At 44.5% G+C, this 15,683-nt stretch overlaps 1 protein-coding gene across 1 annotated transcript; it reads right to left on the reverse strand.

The window, feature by feature from the left end:
• Window positions 1-3,760: 3,760 nt before the first annotated feature.
• cilp (cartilage intermediate layer protein, nucleotide pyrophosphohydrolase) lies at window positions 3,761-8,984 on the reverse strand. The gene is made up of 7 exons (XM_083691197.1): window positions 8,909-8,984; window positions 8,354-8,623; window positions 8,056-8,247; window positions 7,528-7,842; window positions 7,051-7,159; window positions 6,739-6,887; window positions 3,761-6,446 (listed from the first exon to the last, which is right to left on the reverse strand). The coding sequence occupies exons 1-7, from the start codon at window positions 8,973-8,975 to the stop codon at window positions 4,090-4,092; spliced, it is 3,459 nt and encodes a 1,152-aa protein (XP_083547323.1). The 5' UTR covers window positions 8,976-8,984; the 3' UTR covers window positions 3,761-4,089.
• Window positions 8,985-15,683: the final 6,699 nt, after the last annotated feature.

Genomic DNA, 15,683 nt, shown 5'->3' on the forward strand with positions numbered 1-15,683 from the left:
TTGGATAAAGCTTGTATTCGCTCAATCAATTCTTCTATGTTTTTGTCAAACTCGTTAGTGCCTTCAGGAGTCTTCCTCACTATGGTGTGGGACAGTGAGCGCACCGTGTGCCTCGCGCCAGTGCAAATCATACCTAGAATGAAACACACTGATAAATTGTATGCCTCAAAATTGTAGGCCTTTAATATTAAATAATTAACAACAATTGCGGTCAATGTATGTTAATATATTGTCATACAACGAAGCGTATACTTACCAAGGAGGATGCTTAACGCGCAAATTCTCTGTAGGCCTCTCAGACACATTTTCCCCGTTAAATGCGTATACGTTTACAGTAGGCTACACAAGTAATAAAAATGCCACCTATCCAGTTGAGTAACACAAATATCCACTCTTATCATCCAGTGTTAAAATATTGTCCGTCATCCTTTTAACTTACAGAAATAGGCTATTGTAGTTAACTTAGAAAATGTTCTTTGTCACCCCCGTTGAAAATCTGCTATTGCTCTTGAACCTCAAATTCTTTGTGGACCTACAGTTTGCCAGAAAGTGTTATTCCATCAACAGCGTAATTCCACGGCTCCCGTGTCCACCTGCAACTCTACCCATGGGTTTAAGTAGACTGACGTAATTACGAGCAAAAAAGTAGGGCTGTGAAAATACACCGAACGGATTTCGCAAACAAACACAAGCTACGGTCCTGAAATATTAATACGCAGTGTTGATTAACCACACTCAGTGCATTGTCTGTAACCCAACTCCTGTCTCATGACAGGTAAAGCACGACAGAGACACCTCACAGGATATACTGAAATGACAATGGGGACTAATAAATACAATCAGCAATATTTGCTGCTGTTAAATAGTAATTTCAATGAATGGTATACCCATTGATTCTTAAAGATTATAATTTATATGACTTTAGTATGGCCTACAACCGTCTTACTCCATCATACCTCCAAATATAGCCTTAGGTTGTTTTACCCCATTGTTTTTAAACCATATATTTGTTAACAAACAATGTATATATCCCAAATATGTTTATCATGTTGATCTGATGGACTGTCAGTATTTGTATCCATAACTCCATGTGAAATTATACATTCTCCAGCTCCATCCCTTAGATCTATAGCAAACCAAGTGGTAGGGCAACCTGTTGGCTTACAACACAAATTCAAGATTAGGCTATGGCTTTATAATTATTAAATTGAAGCGTTATTTAAAGCTAATTATTGTAAAACAGTGATCGTTTTATATGACCGAGCATAATGTGCGGTCCAAATAAAATCCATGATGCGTCTCCGTCGTTCCAGACAGAGACATATCCCCCCTCAGAACTTCTGTCCCTATACTCCCGTGATCGTTGATGATATGCCCGTGATTCGGGGAAACCGGCGTGATTCGGGGAAACCTATTCCAATGGTTCAACTGTCCCTATACTCCCGTGATCGTTGATAAGATGCCCGTGATTCGGGGAAAACGGCGGCCTGTTCCAATGGTTCAACCGTCCGTGCGCTCCCGCAATAAACGGACTTCATTTACAGTGGTTGGAAACGTATTCCATGTGAGCTGAGACCCTTGATGAACTGTATCCTTTATAAGTGCCTATATGCTTGATGCAGATTGAAACAATTCAACACTTGCTCGATGTAATCACTGACTCCGCTCATTAAAGTGAAATATGCTCCCTTGATGAGGGACTAAATTGACTCAGGATAGCGGGTTCTTTTCCAAGTGTAGTGGCTCGGTAATCAACTGCTGATTAGAAATGATGCTGAAACTATGTAGAATTGCAAAATATACTACAGCAATGTGTAAAGGGAGTGGTTCCCATTGAAAATAATGCCATAAGTTACACAACCAAGTGATGAATGGGAACAACACAGGGGGCTAATTCATTTTTCAGTACTTCAATGTATATGTGTACATTTTACAAAAACAACATTGCTAACAAAGATGTCTTAAAGTATTTTAGATACGTCTTCTTAAGTACAAATAGCAATTCCTGCAATTCAAATGGCTTAACAAAATCGAAAAAATTACGAATTGCTCTTTTTTGATACATAGATAGATATTTGTAAGAAACACTTCATATGATATAAAGTTAAATCTTCATTTACACACTTAAAAAGTAGATATGACATGCCATGAAATCAAAAACACAAAAAGATGTTCCTTATTTTAAGGATTTTTTTAAACATGAAGCTGCATTTATTGTAGAATAATCATTAACCAAATAACCCCCCAAAAAATCAACGCCACCGTTTAAAATCAAAATCACTACTTAGAGGTAAGTCTGTTGGAAATCTCCCACCCCTGGCAACCGAGGCGAAATTCAGTTCAAAATTCTCCATCTTTCCTAACCCCAAACTCCATCCCCCGTAACCTCCCCGAAATGGACTATGCAGTGTCGCACTAGCACGGAAGTGCAACAGGATAGCCGCTTGACAAAAGGGCTGGCGAGTCACCGCGCTGTTTCGTGGCTACGTCATATCGCTCAGTACACCTGTAACACACCTACGTAGGGTCCCAAAAATGTTCACTTCTCATTTTCACAAGCACTTACCACTACCACTCGGCATATAGATAGAATGATGACAGAAAATGACGCTAAACTCCTGTTAAAGTTGTCTACCTGGAAGAGCCAATCGGCTTTATTTGCAACATTAATATGTGAGCCCCATTACTCCTTTCCACTACCACTACAAATGTCTCCTCTTGACCCAGAAATACATTTTCGTCTCGCCATATTGAAGGCTGTGCCAATAGTGTTGTGGAAGTTGAAGTCCACTTCGGACACCTGCTGAAGTCAACAATGTGTGATTGCGGCTGAGGAACCAGTCATGTATGCTTTAGCGGACTGTTTCATACGCAAAAAAAAGGTATGGAACATCTGCCCTCTAATGGCCAGTCGGGCTACCCTTCTATTTACATGTACATTGGGTGCATAGATTTAAAATTTGATGTGTATTAAGACATGTTAAACTCAAATATAATTGACTGCGGTCTAATTTTTGAATGCTGAATCTAGTGTAGTGATTCTCCTGCTATCGTTTGAGGGACCATGAGGGACTATTTCTATCCGAGTGGTAGTGAAAAGTGGTAGTGTAAGTAGTAAGCTTTCTCGATAGGAAAATGCCAGGCCCGTGGAAAAGCAGATCCCTCCTCCCCTTCCTCCTGGTGAGGATGCCCACCTACACATCCACCTCACCTGTCTCTTGGGGACGATGCGAGGCTTATTGGGCCACCTTTGGAACTGCTGAAGTGGTTATTGATCAGGTTTGCATAATAAAATATTATAGATGTCCCTTAAGTCTACTTAAGTGTATTGGAAATAGATTAAAGGAGTAATTAATATGCTTAAAATATATTCCTGTTTTTCTATACCCATCTTAAGTACACTAAAGTTGTACTGACTGTACTTCTGTGTACTTAATCAAAGTATACTTTCATTTCATGTCCTTAAATTTGTGCTTCAGTATCCTTGCAAAAAGTAGAGATACTTTAAATTATACTTTAGTATACTTACAAAAAGTATATTTTAATGTCATGTCCTTAAATGTGTACTTTGGTATGCTTATTAAAGGTTTACGGTTCACAAAGGTTGAAAGGCTTTTGTAAGTAACATCTCAAGCTTGGTAGGTGCATTTTCTCATGAACTATTTGATGAAAATGTGTTTCCACGCATCCAGTGTGCATAAAACCATTGTTTTTTTCTTGTAACAGATTCAAATTAATGTCACAGAATCAGTGTGCAGAAACCTTCAGTTCTTGCATCCAGAATTCATAATTACCGTGCTCCATCTCAACACCGAAACAAGTGACAGGCCAGGCATTTGGCTGAAAGAGTAATTGAACAATGCACCTTTAACATAGTCAGTAATCACTAATTAGTTTTTATTTAATAGTCTAACTGGTTACAAATCTTGTTTGGCATGTGTAATAAATATCCCATTATTTACAATTTCAAGTACTAAATATTCATCACAGTACAGATGAAGATAAATGCATATAATGTTTGCTGTAACAAAATCCCACCAAATGCCTTAACGTGTTGTGTTGCAGGGCCCTGACGTGGAGTGTTGTGTTCTAGCCTGTAATCTTGGTGCCTTTGCCAGCAGGATTCCGAGTGCTGCGCCTGCGGCTGTTACGGACAGTGTTGGCTCCTCCCTTCTGCCTCCTGCCTCTGATATTCCTCACGGCGCTGGTCAGAGTCTGGCCCGGGGCGTTCTGCAGAGCCTGGAACACGCTCTGGCGGGTCACCTCCTGGGCGCCACAGGTAAATGTCAGAGCCACTCCATGGTTGCTTTTCATGACACGGGAAACACCATCAGAGGTTCCATCAAAGCAGCGTCCCAGTGCTATCTCTTTAGCTGTGCGGGGGTCCTGGTCTGTGACCGTGTAGATGCCATAGTTGTGGCCTAGAGGATCGAGAGGTCCAAGCATGGTGAACTCGTTGGTGTTGTTGTTGACTGCCAAAGGCAGGTGGTTGACCAGGTATTCTTGAAGCATGGTGTTAACACTATCTCTCTTACAGCTGTCTTGGGGGATTATCTTCACCAGAGTGCGGTCCACTCGGTCCTGGTCGTAGAGCATGCCGCTGCACTTGAACTCCAGACACACAGCGGAGACGGTGGGCTGGTCCATGTCACGGATGCTGCGTGTGTCACGGAGGCCATATAGCTGGCCAATGGTCTTCTTGTGAGTACCACCCATGTTCCGGGAGCGCACATTGATCTCATGGGCACTATTGATTTTGACCTTGATGTAGCAGGCCCTGTACTCCATGGGCTTGGGCCACCAGCTCAGATAGTCTTCTGTCCAACTCATGGGGTCATCCTCATTAAAAGGCACTGTGTTGTAGTCATAGCGATCTCCCTCCACCCTAGAGAAACGGAAGTGCCCTGCACTGAATGGGGCCTCCTCGCATTCTTTCAGATTCTCAAATGAGTACACTGGTCCATTGGCCTCCTCAGCTGTGTTTGGGCTTGGCTTAGCCACATTGATGCTGAATGCTGTCTTCTTCAGTCTAGTGTCGTCATGGTCGGACCGCCTGTAGTTCAGCTTGCCAAGGTATGGCTGAGGAACTCCAATGATGTTGGGGTTAAATTTGGGAGCAGATGGAACTGCCTCCAGTTCTTCTCCTCCTAGGTTGGCCATGACAAAGGCAGAGTATGCGTCAGCTTTCTGCTCGTCACAGAAGGCTGGTAGACAGGCACCGTTGGAGCCAGTGATGACACTGTCAAATCGTCCCCAGGCACGGGGGTTTGTGGAGTAACCTGCAGAAGGCTCCATGTTGATCAGGGAGATAACCACTCCCTCCACCTGCTCGCTTGGCATGAAGCGATCACTACGGAAAGATCGCACCTTCACGTAACACCTCCTGTTCTCTGGGACGTCCAGATTGAACAGCCTTCGCTCCCTGATCTCCATGTTTCCGATGAGGAAGGTCCTCTCTTCCCTTTTCCCACGTCGCTTTTTCTCCATCTGGAAGCTCCCCTCCTCCTCCCACAGGCCTGTCTCGGGGTTCAGGGACCATAGCTTCATGGTGTTCAGGTGTTCAGGCATTTTCACTTGTGCTGAATCCAGGAGCACTTTGACCTCGCCAGCGTTCAGCGGTTCCCCAGCCTCCTCATCTCTGAAGTCCACTGAGAACATGCCGTAGGTCCTCAGGGGCAAAGTGTCACCCTCCTCCCCTATAAAGTTGAGATCACTCTGAGCAGCCACGGCAGTGGACACATCTCTGGGATCCAGAAATGTGACACTAGCCTTCACATTTCCCATAAACACCTCTCCATTCTGCTTGTAGAAGGAGTGGGGAGGGATCTGTATCTCAGCAATAGGATCCTGGCCCTCCACCTCCCCCAGCTGAAGAGTGTTGGTCTCTGTTGAGCTGATGGTGATGGGTGCCTTCTTCCTCAAAAGCTTGATCTCATGGTAGACAGCGCCTCCTTTTGTGTTGAATGGAAGCACCTTGGTGGTATTGACAAACTTCTGCATGTGATCTACAAAGGTGAGCACCAGTCTCTCCGTATCTGGGGGAACCTGGATGGAGAAGGTGCCTTTGTAGCCAGTGCGGCTAACTCTCACCCCATTCATGTAGATGTTACCAAACCTCATAGGCTCCCCATTGTCGGCGGCCACAGCTCTCCCACGCACTGTGGCTTTGATGTCCACACACTTCTGGCAACCACAGTGGGTGACCACCATGGTGGGTAGCTGATAGCCTTGGCATGTCAGTTGTTTTTCCTCCATCTTTACAACCCCACAACAGTATGACACACTGTCTTTGCACCTGATGCCGTTGTCCAGCTGTCCTATACAGGTTCCAGAGAGACACTTTCCTATGTCATAATAAAATGAGTTGGTGCTGTTCTGGTAGCAGTCATGAGGTAGGCGTATGAGGTGGGATTCAGGTTTGGGGTTACATGAAGGTTGATCTTGGCCTGTGAGAAAGAGATAAAGATGAAGATGAATACACTTTTTATTAGTTAGGTACGCTTTCTGTGAGTAGCGTAAATAATGGGATATTTTTTAATAGGTCCACAGATTGTATCGCGATCATAATGTGTCTTTTTTTCCATTTACACCAAGTTTTCATGTGGACACAATATGGATGCGGACAGTATCTGGATGCATGACGGTGTCATGGGCTCATAGTAAATATACATTTGTCAGTTTCAAGTGTTTTTCCTTCTGAACAGTATGAAGGTGCCTTGGAGTGTTTTGGGAGCAGACCTAAGACTGTGAGTGTGGCTGGTTTTGATTTGATGGCCCCAGCCTGGTTGCTGGCCCTGCAGTAGTACTCCCCAGCTTGCTCCATGCGCAGTTTCCTCAGAACCAGTGTGCTGTCAGAATTCGGCTCCAGAAGGCTGCCGTTGTGATACCTGCCCATTCACAGATAACTGGTAAGTATTGTACCGAGCACTTCATTCTGGTTTTGACAGATTGATGAACAAGGATTATAATTCATATGCACGCTGATTCCAGGGCAGAAAGTTTGGCATAGTATCGCATTTTCCATTCTCTCCTTACGGATCCACGGCTTACCACTGGTATTGGTCTGGCTCTGATGATCCGGCTACTTTGCAGCAGAAAGCAGCTGTTTGACCCTCTCTCCTGGCCTTGTTCTCAGGGTTCTTCAGCATATGGAGCTTCTCTGAGGGATCACATTACTGTGTGTCAGACAAATGTGTGTGAGAGGAATAGTACTGGGCACTATCTGGCTTTGGCGTGAAAGAAGCGAAAGATCCATACAGTAAATGTATCTAAAAATGTATTACATGGGTAAAAATGGGTAAAGCTTTGTTTTGTTATAGAAAAAAACATCCATAAAAAGTTTGGTTTAACTACAGTCTGATAACTTATTTTTATTATATATGTTATTTGTAATTGCTCATGAGATGATAATTATGACAAATGTGAGAGATTTGAATGTAAAAACATATGGTTTATGTTGTAATGTATATATCACCTTACATTATAAAGCAAACACGAATATAAGTGCTTCCTATTTCCCCTATTTACCTGCTCTGTTCAGCTGGATACTGAGGACAGAGGTGTGCTCGGCGCCGCGGGGCACCGTGACCGTGTGATCCGCATGGTTCTGCAGCTTGACTGCAAGTGTGGTGTTGCCGTCCGGACAGATGCCTGGGATGCGGAAGTGGCCGTTGTGATCGGTGAGTGTGAGGAGCTTGGGGGTGGGGCTGAAGCGGAGGATAGCAGCCCCCGGGGCAGGGAGACCCCCAGCGCTGCGGACAGAGCCCAGCACGGTGTGCTCCTGACACATACAGGCGTCACACTCTGCGTTCGCCCTGCCCATCACACACTGCAGGAAGCAGCCTGGAGCAGCAGCAGGACAGGACAGAGCATTAGACAGTGATTCTCAAGTAAGGTTGACTATATCTAGAATAAAAAGCAAATTATATTGTATGATCAGAACATAAATTGATTATGTAATAGGGCTGTAATGAACACTGTGGGGCAGTACTGCTACTTGACATTTTAAGAATTCTAATCGTAGTGCAAATAATCGACGTGAGGCAAGCAACACACCGGTCCCTGGACAGTCAGGTCCTTTACATGCTCTGCCCTCCACTGTAGGACCGCGACACTGCTGCTGCCACTGCTGAGACTGTGATGTGCAGGTCCTGGAGCGAACCTGCACGGCCACCTGGCCACACTGGGCAGGGCACTGGCTCCAGTCTGACCAAGCATCCCAGGCTCCCTGAGATGCCCCGGTGTTGCCTGATGGAAAATAGGACATCCCTCCTTTAGAAATCACAATCACTTAAAATAAATCTAACAGAACTTGATCGCAAATGAGATTTTCAGCAAAACTTCCCAAACTGACCTTTAGGACACAGAAAGCGAACAGCATAGTTGGAGCAGTTTCGGCCGGGAGCTTGCTCTGCGTTGGAGCACCAGAAGCCCACTGCAGGGTCGGTGTGCACCTTCTCCCCTGTACTGTGAGCAGGGATCCAGTTCGTGGTTCGGGCCTCAATGGCCTGTGGCGAGTCGCACACCCGCGCCCTGTAGTAGAACCGGATGGCATCCAGCTGCTCATAGTCTCCTCGTCCACCAGGGTGATCGACATTGAACCATGTCGTCCACTCGTGGTCATCTGGACACACAAAATGTAAATGTCAATAACATTACTCCTTACTCATTCACATTTAATAACGGTGTCAACTGCTTAATAAAATGATCAACTACAATAAAATGTGACACATGATACACATATACACGATAATAATATAATTTTAATTTACACTAGTTTCACTTGTTTTAAAATAGTTTTCTAATTGAAAGGTGTGTTCACACATGGGTGTGGGTGTGTGTGTTTGGGGGGGGGGGGAGTTAGAGAACAGAAAGGGGAAATGTGAATAATACATAATAAGAGACCAACCTTGGGCTGTAGTGGATCTGGTGAACCCAAAGACAAAGAGAAGAGCCCACACTGACAGGCAGCTCATCCTGGCACTCTTCTGTTGCCTGTGACCTGTGAACTCTGACCTGTAAAAATGACCCTCACTTGCCAGGCACTCCAACTCTAATAATACTCCAGCAGCAGAGCTCCTGCAGTGGTTAGATGAAAACACTTAGAAAAAATTGGACTTGGCAGATTATCACAATGAACACCTTTCTATGTTAAACAGGATAAAAATGATCCCTTTGGATCTATATAGGTGCAGATAATGTCTCTAACACCTTTTTGCACAATATTGCACCAACCATGTAACTGTAACTGGGAGGTTTAACAGGTAGTACAAAAATAGTTAAATCACATCAGATGGAAAGATGTCGTTGTGCAAAAGCATTACAGTATAATTATCAAATAAAACAATATCACTTTTGTCCCCCTCACACTTTGAGGTCTTAGGGAGTGAAAGTAACAGATGCCACAGAAACATACAGAATGAAAGAACATTCTGGATGTGTACAGAACCCCTCTCAAATATCACATCTGTGCTAGCCATCACTGAGTACCAGGGGAATACTGAAACATTTCTGCTAACCCTAACCCTACACAACCAACCCCCCACGCACACACACAAATTATGTATCCCCCACAGCCATGCAGACACTTCCATGCAGACACACACACACACACACACACACACACACACACACACACACACACACACACACACACACACACACACGCACACACACACACACAAGCTCCAACGTATTGTCATAGTACATTTTCGTTGACAACTGTAACTGTTTAAAAGTTAACACAGACCAATACAAATCACTTACAATCCGACAGTGAAATGTGAGACAACAATGGTGTTGTTAAAACACAGGTCAGCAGGAGGAGAGAGGGACAGCGAGGAAAAGTGTGGATCTCAGTCTTACCCACGTGAGTGTCCCTCAGGGTTCAGTAGTCTTCCCTCCCTACTGTTTGTGCCTCTGTGTGCGGTGGTCAGTGTCTGTGCTGAGCGAGCTCCTCTTATATAGCAGAGCTCAGAGTCCTCCTGTTTTCTCTCTCTCTTTCTCTCTCTCTCTCTCTCTTTCTCACATAGCTTAGCTCAGAGTCCTCCTGTTTTCTCTCTCTCTTTCTCTCTCTCTCTCTCTCTCTCTCTCTCTCTCTCTCTCTTTCTCTCTCTCTCTCTCTCTCTCTTTCTCACATAGCTCAGCTCAGAGCTGTCGGCAGGGAGCCAGATGAGAAAGCGAAGAGACCATATGAGCTCGCTCTCTCTTGCCTCTCTCCATCTACAGACGGGGGGATACATTGACCACAGACACACCGGCAGTGGGGAGCTTAGTGTCTGTGGTCAATGTATCCCCCAGAGTTTGACCACAGACACACAAACTCTGGTCGTAGTGTTCGTGAAGGCTACCCTGCTCACCATGTGATGCATACTGCACTGCACTGCACTGTGCTGTACTATATGTGACATTTGTTGTCGCTGATACACTGCCACGCACGGCGTATTTCTCTAACACTTCACTTTGGAGTGATATAGATGTATCACATTAACTCATACAAAAACAAAGCAGTTGGAAAAGACAGAGGTAAAGACCTTCAAACGCAGACAAACACACAACACAACCAGAATAATGATCCACAGTCCCTCCGCCAGCAGTAATGTGAAGTGGTGATTACAAAGGACATTTCTCTGAATCTGTCTTTATCAACAATTTAGATCAGAGGCCTTGTGGACAGTTATTTTACTCCACCACATGAAGACAGTAAACAAAATGACTCATACTGACCCAAAACTAAATTCAAATAGTAATTAATCCTGACCCATAGATCTTTTGATAAACACATCATGTGAATTGCCGTAATGGTTTGCCAAAAGCAATACGCTGACTTATGACAGCGCTGAAAGCTAGAAACCACAGCTTCATGTGTATTGTGTATTGTATACAGCACTGATGACAGATCATAGTACTAATCAGACAGGAGTAGTTATGTCAGATAGAGGGTCAGAAAACCATCAAAAACACGATTATCAGTGGCGTACTGTAGCACACTAATGCGCGTACCCTATAATCGCAAGGTTCCTGGTTCGATTCCGACCCTCGACACGTCTTGCATGTCATCCCTCCTCTCTCTCTCCCATCCTTCCTGTCAATCTCTACTGTCTCTGTCCCAATGAAGCAGAAATGCCCTAAAAACATACATAAACACATGATTATCATATCATCCTGACCAGGGTTAAAGTAAGAAACCCAGGATTACAATGTGAGCAAGCACAGCTGAGTACGCTGCACATCATCCGTGTCATCCATTTTCCGCTCTGGCACTGTGAGTGCTGGCACACAAGATTGGAATGAGAGCTTTCAAGAATCAATCTAAAATGTCGACATGCCACCTGCAATGACGAGAATAAAACGAATTCTATTTTCACTGTTTTACTGATCCAAGATGCATTTGTCCCTGCAGTGGAGAAGGTGCAGGGGGGGGGACAGGAAGGGTCATCCTGCTGAAGCAAGTACCGGGGCAGTTGCCGTGGACACAGTTTTAGATTCACATAATGCTAGAATGACCTCTGTCTGATCCAGGATGCAAAAGTTAATTCATCCCTGCACTGAAGAAAGTGCAGAGGGACACCAGGAGGGTTTTTCCTGAAACACAGAGGTCACATTTTTTATGTTGTTCAACTTCAGGCTTGGAGCTCTACAGAGTGGAGCCATCCAATTTACGCCAAACTTAAATGTATTACCATTTACATTGAACAATGATTAATGGTGTAAATCCCAGCTGAAATGAAGATTGCGTGCGTTCAGATGGAACACTTTAAGTCCACGGACAGCTGATTCACATGTATGCGAAACATCCATCGCATGTTCAGGGACTTGGCTTAAAGCAGTCAGTTAGGCAACACTCCACCACGCACCCAACAATTGTAGTCTATAGACTATGATAGGAAACAATAGACCGTATGGCACATTCATGTGGTGTGTTGCTGCTGCTTTGGGAAATGTGGAGAGGGAGACAGAGGAGAGGCAGGAGAGGGCAGGCTCAGGAAGTGCGGCCCCAGGACCTAGGGCGATACAGCATGTAATTGTTGGGCTCAATTAGGGCTACGCAACGACACTGGCACACTATAGACCCATTCCCGACATGGTCTCACAACACACACTCACTCAGAACATGATCCCAGTCCAGAAGCCAGTACCTTGTTTCAAAGTGGGAACAGATGTTGGTCTGAAAAGTTGCTGTTGATGTATTTCTTGCCTGTTTGATTTTGCAATGGCCTCACACGGGAGATGTTGGATGTTCTTGTTAGCTTGTTGTGAAAGGGAATAATCACAGTCTGATGGCGTATTTCGGTTTTTACAGTTTTCCACTGTAGCCTGCTTGATAAGCAGGGATAATGGAACGTTTTTAGCCAGGAAGTTTTAGACAGTGATGTCATGTGTGTCTAACATACACAAGAAGTGGCAGTAATGCCTCCTGCTCATTGGGGTCACAGCGGGTTTTGTGGTGTGCTCTGTGCGGGTTCTACCTCAGCTGCCTCCGTGTTTCCTGCCAGACTTATCTCCCACCCACTCCATACCTTTCTCATTGGAACATACCACAAGGCCCTAGACCCTAGCTTACCCCTCCTGTTTGTCTCTCTAGAAATATAGACTGTTCTCTATGGCCCCTTTGAACCAACCAGCAGCACTAATAATATATAATAATAATAATAATAAAATACATGCCATTTAGCTGATGCTTTTATCCAAAGAGACTTACATTGCAGTGAGTGCATACATTTTTCAGTATACATGGTCCCAGCAGAATTCGAACCCACAACCTAAGCGTTGTTAGCGCCATGCTCTACCAACTGAGCCACAGAGGACCTTTCACCAACACTTTCACCCATTAGCTAAGGCCTGTAGCGTGACAGTAGTGTGACTGTGGTGTGAGTCAACACTGTTGTGATGTTGAGGGCCTGCCTTATGAGGTCAACGCCATGGCAGTTTAACATAGATTATTCTCAGTCTCAGTCATCAAATGAGGTTCTGATGGCGTGAGTGAAAAATTCCAGATCCAGATTTTACCCAAGTAATTCCATTTGATTGAGGAACCTTTGATTAAAAGTGACAGAGGAGTTGGTTGTGTTGGCGTCTTGTGATGAAAGTGCAAATTTAACACGTACATTGTTGGGAATCATTGTGAGGTAATGCTCTCTCTCTAATAATAATAATAATCCTGTGAGAGAGTCAGTGATCCTCTTGGATGGTTGTGTAGCAGCAGGCCTCCTCTGCTTCCTCACAGACAACCCAGAAAATCAGTTATTGTTCCGCATTAAAACATTGGCCAAAGCCTATGAATTTATTTTATTATGTGCTACCTTGCCACTGAGCATACTGTCATCATAGTTTACTTGGGAGAGTCAAGATTTTAAGCACACTTACTTGCGGGGAAGGTTACTATGACTGTATTTACATCAGGTACAACAATCCCCATTTTATTGTCTTTGTCTTCATAGTTAAAGGGAAAGATCACCAGACAACGTGGCCATTGTAAATGCATTAAAAAGGAGGAAACAGATTGAGGACATTGAGGAACGGATGCGACGGGAACTCGTTGGCTCCTCCTATCTCTGCCTGTTAACATTATTCAATGCGGGGGTGGGGGTGGGGGGGTGGGGGGGGTTGTGTGTATATGGACTGGGTTTGTCTTCACACGTCTTCATTCGTCTAAACGTCCGCCACCTCGCGTTGCCGACGATTCTCCTCTATTGGCGTTTTTTTTTTTAACCCATTTAACACAAGTCAGCGTGTGGCACTAATTATTATCCTGCTCAGCGGTTCAACCATGTTTTTTTGGGGGCTATCAATGGACCAGGAAATGGATTCTTATGTATCGTGACGATGAAGCAATGTTTGATATATGGAGAGAGCGAGTGCTTATGTGTGGTAGGGTCGATGCACAGTGAGTCAGTGTATTGTCTTTAGGCTGCAGGCGGGCAGCAGGTAGTGCAGAGGGTAGCTAGGGTTAACTGTTCAATAGTCCTATGCCCTGGGGATAGAGTTGTCTTGGACCTGTCGTTCCGGGCCGGTGCCGCCTGCATTATGTGCTTCAGCCTTGGTTAAAGTGAACCAGACTTCTGTGGTGTGTATTTTTTTTATCAGATCAATACGGTGCTACGTCTGTATCGCTCTCTTACTGGCACTGGGATGCTGGCTGAGGGCTGAGGCACGTTCCTGTCTGCTTCTTGTCTTGGTAACCCAGTGCGTATGCTCACCAGCAGATAACTGCCCGGGGCTGCCCAACGGCTGCCTTTGGCTCACCCGTTCTTCTTGCAGTGTTGTAGATGAGAGCCTATCCTGAGCAATTTTCTCCATAGACCTCTGACTTTTAGCTGGAGCCCTCTGGGGTCTACATCCAACGTGAGCTGGAGAAAGATGGATGACTTTTTTTCTGTGAAGCACATATCATCTGTCTTTCAGGTCTGCCCACATGTTTTTAATCTGGCCCTCCATTCTACATGTCCCCATGGTTTATAGTTCCAGGCTTAGATTCCCACAAAAAAGAAAGAAATTAATCCATGTGTCTTAGTCTCTACTGTGTGCACAACTAATTTGCATAACCTATAACTCAGGCTGCACAATAAAAAAAGTAAAAAAGTAAAAAAAGTAATGAATTAACAAAAAACAAAACACATACAGTGTCCTGCGTAAGTAATGGAACAGTGAAGCATTTTGTTCTTCTTTTGGCTCTCCTAAAGTTTGGATTTGAAATCAAACAATTACTATGCGGTTAAAGTCGGCCTGCCAGTACTGCAGCCATCTTTAGTTGTTTGTTTTGAGGTCTTTTTGCCTAAAATCTTGTCATTAGGAAATGCTTGTTCAATTGGATTTAAATCTGAAGACTGACTTGGCCAGTCAAGACCTTTCCACTTCTTGGCCCTGGAACACTCCCCAGTTGCTATGGCAGTATGTTTTGGGTCATTGTCCTGCTGTATGAAGCGCCGTCCAACGATTTTGGAGGCATTTGCTTGTAATTGAACTGACAAGATGTTTCTGTACACTTCTGTACACAGAATTCATCCTGCTGCTGCTGTCAGCAGTTACATCATCAATGAAGACAAGTTAGCCAGTTCCAGTGGAAGCCATAAATCCCCAAGCCATAACACTCCCTCAACCATATTTCACAGATGAGGTTGTAGGCTGTGGATATTGGACAGTTCCTTCTTTTCTACACACTTTATTCGTGCCATTACTCTGGTACATGTCAATCGTTGTCTCATCTGTCTACAAGACCCTTTTCATGAACACTGTAGGCTCTTTTAGTTAGAAAACCGTAACCTGGCCATCCTGTTTTCATGGATAACTAGTGGTTTCCACCTTGCATTGTGGCCTCTGTAGTTCTGCTGGTGAAGGATGGTAGTCTCTGACACATCCACACCTACATCCTGGAGAGTTTTCCTGATCTGTGGGACAGTTGTCTTGGCTGAGAATCTCTACTTTAACGTCATAGCAATTGGTTGATTTCAGATCCAAACTTCTAGAGTGTGGAGTCAAAATGCTTCACTGTCCCATTACTTATGTAGAGCACTGTACATACATTGAGGCCTTTTGTCATTTCTGGGAGTAGCAAAGTGTTTCTGAACATGTCAGGAGGAAGAAGGAAGACTTTCTCCTTCTCCATGTACCTCTTCTGTGATGGGGGCCCCTAATGACAGTAGCAGAAGCTGCTCTGCATACCTTCACTGGTGAAATCATTAAGC

This window comes from Argentina silus (genome assembly GCF_951799395.1).
Source record: "Argentina silus genome assembly, chromosome: 19".
NCBI lineage: Eukaryota > Metazoa > Chordata > Actinopteri > Argentiniformes > Argentinidae > Argentina > Argentina silus.